The sequence below is a fragment of the Pseudopipra pipra genome, chromosome W (assembly GCF_036250125.1).
Source record: "Pseudopipra pipra isolate bDixPip1 chromosome W, bDixPip1.hap1, whole genome shotgun sequence".
In the NCBI taxonomy this organism is placed as follows: domain Eukaryota; kingdom Metazoa; phylum Chordata; class Aves; order Passeriformes; family Pipridae; genus Pseudopipra; species Pseudopipra pipra.
In genome coordinates, this window is record NC_087580.1 from 31,507,251 (window position 1) to 31,514,308 (window position 7,058).

General features: G+C 57.4%; 1 protein-coding gene across 4 annotated transcripts in view; it reads left to right on the forward strand.

The window, feature by feature from the left end:
- LOC135405272 (zinc finger protein 501-like) overlaps positions 1–3,193 on the forward strand; it is an 895,895-nt gene extending 892,702 nt beyond the window's left edge. For 2 of the 4 annotated variants that reach the window (XM_064639938.1, XM_064639936.1), the window contains exon 3: positions 1,887–3,193. In XM_064639938.1, the coding sequence (XP_064496008.1) occupies positions 1,887–3,145 (1,259 nt within the window). In that variant the 3' untranslated portion in view covers positions 3,146–3,193. Of the gene's footprint in view, positions 1–1,516; positions 1,699–1,886 lie in introns of those variants that run through there. The other 2 variants (XM_064639935.1, XM_064639934.1) reach the window with 2 other exon arrangements.
- Positions 3,194–7,058: the final 3,865 nt, after the last annotated feature.

Consider the following 7,058-nt stretch of genomic DNA (forward strand, 5'->3'; position numbering starts at 1 on the left):
ACGTGGCCCAGCTCCAGGAGAGATCTGGGGAGCAGTGAGGAGGTACTGGTCTGTCCTGGTCTGTACTGGTTTGTACCCCCAATCCCCAAAGCCCCTCCCCAGCTCCCCCAGGACCCTCTTGCACCCCAAAGCCCCCCAGGCCCCCCCAGGCCCCTGACTTGGTCCTGCTGCCCCTTGAGCATCTGCAGCTGCTGCAGAACCAGGCATTTCATCAGCAAATGTGCAGGTGACACCAAGCTGGGGGTGTGTTGATGTGCTGGAAGGCAGGAGGACTCTGCAGAGGGACCTGGCCCAGCTGGATCCATGGGCTGATTGCAAGGGGATGAGGTTCCAGCAGGCCAAGGGCCGGGTCCTGCCCTTTGGCCACAAGAAGCCCCGTCAGCCCCCCGGGCTGGGGCCAGAGTGTCTGGAGAGCAGGCAGGCAGAAAGGGAGCTGGGAGTGGGGATGGACAGGAAGCTGAAGAGGAGGCAGAATGTGGCCAGGTGGCCAAGAGGGCCAATGGCTGGTGGCCTGTGTGAGGAAGAGTGTGTCAGCAGGAGCAGGGAAGTGATTGTTGGGCTGGAGTGAGCGCTGGTGAGGCCACCCCTGGAGTGCTGTGTCCAGCTCTGGGCCCCTGAGTTGAGGAAGGCCCTGGAGGGGCTGGAGCAGGTGCAGAGAAGAGCAGCGAGGCTGGGGAAGGGAGTGGAGCACAAGTGGTGTGAGGAGAGGCTGAGGGAGCTGGGGGTGTTGAGGCTGGAGAAGAGGAGGCTCAGGGGAGACCTCCTGACTGTCTGCAAGTCCCTGCCAGGAGGTTGGAGCCAGGGGGTGGGGCTGTTGTGCCAGGAAGCAGCAGTAGGACAAGAGGGCTGGGTCTTGAGCTGTGCCAGGGGAGGTTTAGGTTGGATATTAGGAAGCAATTTTGTACAGAGAGAAGTGAAAAGAGCGGGTGGGACCCCCAAAGGGAGCTTGAGGGGCGGTGGGTCACCCCTAAAGGGAGCTGGGGGGAGCCGGGGTTTTGGGGGCTGATGGGAAAGGGGTGAGACAGGGGGTAAGAGGAGGGGGGAGAGCGGGAGCGGGATGGTGGGGGTGCCTCGGTGTCCCCATGCCTTGATCCCTGGAGTGTGTGGGAGGCTGGAGAGAGGGAGGAGCTTCAAGAGCCTGGAGAGGGGGGGCATGGAAAAGGGGAAGTCTGGCCAGTGGGGACCCCTGGGATCCCCTAGGACAACAAAGTGCAGAACCTGGAGAGGGGGAATGTCTGGGAATGCGGCATCCCGAAGGCGAGAGTCAGAGGAGAAGGGACCCCTGGGACCCCCAACACTCCCAGCATCCCTAAGTGGGACCCCAAGCATCCCCAGAGGGGGGAAACCAGAGAAGGGGAACTCTTAGGAGAATTTTTTTGGGCTAATCTTCATATTTTAGAGTATTTTTTAGCTGAATGTCAACTTTTTGCGGGCAGGAGTCTTCTCACTATTTCTGAAGGGCTTTTGCCTGAATCTCGATGATTTGGGGTTTTCTGGACTTAATGTTGGTGTTTTGGAGGTTTTTATGATCACAGGATGCCTGGTGAGTTCTAGAGATGGACTTGGGCAGGAGGAACCCCCAAGCCAACGCACTCAGCCCTTGTTTTCCCCCCCATCAGGATTTGTCCTTCCCAAAGCTTGGGCGGATGGAGGAGGAGGCTGCGAGGAAGAGGAAGATGCCTTGGGCCCCCCAGGCAGGTGAGGAGGAAGTCAGTGTCCCTTTGGGCGGGTGTTGTGCTGGCTCTGTCAGCCGAGCATGGCCCCGGCTGCAGGACAACCCCACTGGCGCCGCCGTCCTGCCGGGGCCGGAGTTGGGGGGATGTCCTTGGCCTTCCCTGTGGGCCGGAGGCAAATCCCCTGCCTGTCCTTCTTGCTTCCTGCCCCAGGCCCCGAGGTGAGGACGGAGAGCCCGGAGGACAAATCCCCCCGTGAGACCCTGGTGGGAGAGGCCGTTTTGAAGGGCTCCCCGGTGCAGGAAGGCAGCGGGGAGGAAAAGGGCCGGAGATCCCCCCGCAGGAGGGGCTCCAAAGCCATCCCAGGGTGCTCTGAGGAGGAAAGAGCCAGCCTGTGCCGGGAAGGCGGCCGGAGCTTGAGGGGGAGCTCTGAGCTGGTGATCCCTGAGCAGCCTTCCAGCAGGGAGAAACCCTTCAGGTGTTTGGAATGTGGGAAGAGCTTTAGGAGGAGCACCAACCTCCTCACCCACCAGCACATCCACACTGGAGAACATCCGTACACGTGTGGTCAATGTGGAAAGAGCTTCAGGAGCAACACCACTCTGATCCAGCACCAGATTATCCACAGTGCGGAAAGGCCTTACAGATGTGGGGAGTGTGGGAAGAGCTTCAGGCAGAGCTCCAGCCTCTGCATCCACCAGCGCATCCACACTGGGGAACGGCCCTACATGTGTGGGGAATGTGGGAAGAGCTTCACTGACAGCTCCAACCTGATCCGACACCAGCGTATCCACACCATGGAACGGCCCCACACGTGTGGGGAATGTGGGAAGAGCTTCATGCGAAAATACCACCTCTTCACCCACCAGCGCTTGCACACTGGGGAACAGCCCCACACGTGTGGGGAGTGTGGGAAGAGCTTCAATGACAGCTCTGGCCTCCATGTGCACCGTCGCATTCACACCGGGGAACGGCCCTACAAGTGTGTTGAGTGTGGGGAAAGCTTCAGGACCAGCTCCAGCCTCCGCTCTCACCAGCTCATCCACAGCGGGGAACGGCCCTACAAGTGCTTGGAATGTGGGAAGGGGTTTCAGACCAGCTCAGATCTCTTGAAGCACAAGCCGACACACACAGGGGAGTGGGCCTTCCACTGCACCTACTGCGGGAAGGGCTTCAACCGGAACTCCACCCTTGTCATACACCGGCGCATCCACACTGGAGAGAGGCCCTACAAGTGTGGGGAGTGTGGGAAGAGGTTTAAACGCAGCTCACATCTCATCCAGCACCAGCGGACACACACGGATGAGAGGCCCTTTCGCTGCACCGACTGTGGGAAGGGCTTCAACCAGAGTGGTAACCTCGTCACCCACCGGCGCATCCACACAGGGGAGAGGCCCTACAAGTGTGGGGAGTGTGGGAAGAGCTTCACCGACAGCTCTGGCTTGACCTCACACCAACGGACCCACCAGTAAGGGAAGCCCTACCAGTGCCCCGACTGCAGGAAGAGCGTCGGCCTCTGCTTCCACCTCGAATGAAGCCCCTGATGCTGAGGCAACCCCTGGAGTCCAGTGACTGTCAGTTCATCCCTCTTGACCACAAAGGGCCAGTCCCCTTTCCCAGGGGCAGCTTCTTCCAACAGAATCCTTTTTGGGGGTGTGTGTGGAGATTCCTGCCTTGGCTGGGGACCCCCCAAGGTCAGTTCTGGAGGTTGAGAGCAGAGATCTCCCCATGAGCATTGGTTTGGGGGAGTTCCATCCATCTCTAATTAAGAATTATTGCTTTTCTGCCAGCTTGAGTAGAATTGCTTCAACAATTGCTTTAGTGTAGAGCACTGTCCTGTCTTATCCTGTACTCTGGTAGTTTTAGTGTTTCTATTGTGCAGTAAATAATTCTGATGAAGTCTTTTGTCTGATCATTTGTAACCCTAAATAAATTTCTTTCTATGAATCGATCTGATTTGCCATCATTAAACCTGGAGGACAAAAATGATTCAATCACACCTCTGTAATTCCTCTGAACTGAAAATGTTGTCATTAATTCAAGGCTGAGATTGGATCCAGCAGCCCCCGACACCCCACAGTCAGTTGGGAGCTCGGGGGGCCAGCCCCTTTTGCCAACTTGCCTGTGCCCAAAGACCCCCCATGGGACCGTCAGACCCACCAGACCACCCCCTCTTTTCTACCCTTCTCCCTGTTTCTCCCATTTTCCCATTGTCCCCTTAATCCTCATTTTCCCCCCTGAACAGTTTTTGGGTCCAAATCACCACTTTTTGCTCCCTCTCCTGTGGACACTGAAGGAGAAAATGAGGCTGCACACACAGAGTTCCATTTTGGGACTTGTCCTCCCATATTTCCGGCGTCCCCCTTTCCTTGGGGTTCCTTTGGAAACAGCACCTGGGCTTTGTCTTTTAGTCCACTGGAATTCCCAGCATGGCCCCAAAGCAGGGCCCTGATCCCACACATTCCCCTCCCCTCATGTGCTGGCTGTGTTCAGCCACCAGACAAAAACACAGGCTGCCATGCAGAGTGTTCCAAGTGGTTTCCACTTTGGCAAACAGCACTCTCTTGATGGAAAACACCAGTCAAGGCCAAAACACTCCTTTTGGGTCCTGATTAACTGAATGCAGCTGCTGCTGCCTTAACTTGTTCCCACAGAAATTCTCAGGGTTCTTTTGGTTCCAGGAGGCCCCACATGTCACAATGGCCCCTTGATTCCATGAGCTTCCCCAGTCTCCAAAGGTTCCTTTAGTTCCATGAGGCCCTGCAGTCCCCAAATGCCCTTTGGATTCTCAGAGATTTCCCATTGTCCCAGGGTCCCTTGTGCTTCAGAAGGAGCTGCAGTGGGACAGTGGCCCCTTGGTTCCGTGAGCTCTGCAGTGTTCCAGGAATCCTTGGGTTCCAGGAGAGCCTGCAGTTTCACAAGGAGCACTTGAATGCAGGAGGTTCTGCAGGGTCCCAATGGCCCCTGGATTCTGGGAGGTTCAGAAATATCTCAGGGCTGAGATAAATGGGATTGTTCAGGCTGGAGAAGAGAAGGCTTTGTGCTGACCTGATTGTGGCCTTGCAGTGCCTGAAGGGAGCCAACCAGAAAGATGGAGAGAGACTTTGGACAAGGGCCTGGAGTGACAGGACAAGGGGCAGTGGCTTCACACGGATAGAGGGAAGGGTTGGAGGAGATAGTAGGAAGGAATTCTTGACTCTGAGGGTGCTGAGATGCTCTTGAAGGCCCCTCTCAAGCCAAAGCATTCCATGATTGTGGGACTGGTGGGTGAGGTGGTGGTTGGAGCCGTCTGGGGCACAGGGACCCAAAATGAGGGAGTTTTCCATTGTGGGGGAAGGAAGGAGGGGGCAGCAGAACTGACCCCTTGGACACCTGGCAGGCAGGCTTTGGCTGGAAGCTGGTGATGGGGAGCTGAGTGAAGCCCCCACAATGCAGGAGGAAATGGTCAGTGACCTGCTCTGCCAGTGAGACCCCCCCAAGTGCCTGGGCCCACATGGGATGCAGCCAAGAGTCCTGAGGGAGCTGGAGAAGGAGCTGGCCAAGCCACTCTCACTCATTCCCCAGCAGTGCTGCACAACTGCACAAGTCCCAGCTGACTGGCAACAAGCACATGGGATGCCCATGCACAGGAAGGGCCAAAAGGAGGATCTGGGCAACTCCTGGCCTGTCCCATTGACCTCAGGACCAGGGAAGTCCATGCAGCAGATCCTCCTCAGTGCCATCCCATGGCAGGGGCAGGACAACCAGGGGATCAGGCCCAGCCAGTGTGGGGTTGGGAAAGGCAGGTCCTGCCTGACCAACCTCATCTCCTTCTCTGACAAAGGACCCGCTCAGCAGCTGAGGGAAAGGCTGGGGATGTGTCTCTCTGAATTCCAGAAAGCCTTTGGCACCATCTCCCCCAGCATCTCCAGCACAAACTGGCTGCTCATGGCTTGCCCGGGGAACTGTTTGCTGGGTGACAAAGTGTCTGATGGCCCAGGGAGTGGTGGGGAATGGAAGGAAATCCAGGTGGGGCTGGTCACTAGTGGGGTTCCCAAGGGCTCAGGGTTGGGGCTGCTCCTGTTTAACATCGTTGGGGATGATCTGGGCCAGGGGATCGAGTGCCCCCTCAGGAAAGTCGTGGACAACACCACGTTGGGTGTGAGTGTGGATGTGCTGGAGGGCAGGAAGGCTCTGCAGAGGGATCTGGACAGGCTGGATCAATAAGGCCAAGTGTCAGGGCCTGCCCTTGGCTCCCAACAACCCCTGGAATGCTCCAGGCTGGGGGCAGAGGGGCTGGAGAGCTGCTCAGCAGGAAGGGACTTGGGGGTGCTGCTTGACAGGGGCTGGATATGAGGCAGAGTGTGCCCAGGGGGGCAAGAAGGCCAAGGGCATCGTGGCCTTTGTGGAGAAGAGTGTGGCCAGCAGGAGCAGAGAACTGATTGCCCCTCTGTGCTGGGCACTGGGGAGGCCCCACCTGGAGTGCTGTGTCCAGTTCTGGCCCCTCAGTGCCAAAAGGCCCTTGAGGGGCTGGAGCGTGTCCAGAGAAGGGAACGGAGCTGGGGAAGGCTCTGGAAAACATGTCTGCTGAGGGACGGCTGAGGGAACTGGGCTTGTTGAGTGTGGAGAAGGGGAGGCTCAGGGGGGACCTCATTGCTCTCTACAATGACCTGAAAGGAGGTTTTAGTGGGTGTGGGGGTCGGTCTCTTCTGCAAAGCCTTTAGTGACAGGAAGAGAGGAAACGGCCTTAAATTGCGTTGGGCAATGTTCATATTAGATGTTAAAGAACCCTTTTTCCACTGAGAGAGTGTTGAGGCATTGGAACAAGTAGCCCAGGGAGGTGGTGGAGTCTCTGGAAGTGTTCAGGTGTGTGGTGGGTTGACTTTGGCTGGACACCAGGTGCCCTCCCAGCCGCTCTATCACTCCCCTTCCCAACAGGACATGGGAGAGAGTAAGGTGGGAAAAACAAAATAGTGGGTTGGGATAAGGCAGTTTATTCAAAGCAAAAAGCAGAACAAAGCTTGGTCACACAGAAGCCAAAGACAGCAGGGTTTGTTCTCTGCTTCCCATGAGCAGCCATGGTCGGCCACTCCCGAGGAGCAGGGCTTGGGTCCGCGGGACGGTTCCTCAGCAGGCAGCCATGAGACAATGAATGCCCCCCTCCTGCTCCCTGCCTCAGCTTTTAGAGCTGAGCTGACCTCCCATGGTCTGCAATGTCCCTTGGGTCAGTTGGGCTCAGCTGGCCTACTTGGGTCCCCTGCCAGGCTCTTGCCCTCAGCTAAGGAAGGAATGTCCCAGTGTTGGTGCTGTGCTCAGCAGTGGCCAAAACACTGGGGTGTTCCCAACACCCTTCCAGCTGCCAATGCCAAGCCCAGCCCTGGGAGGGCTGCTGTGGGGAACTGAACT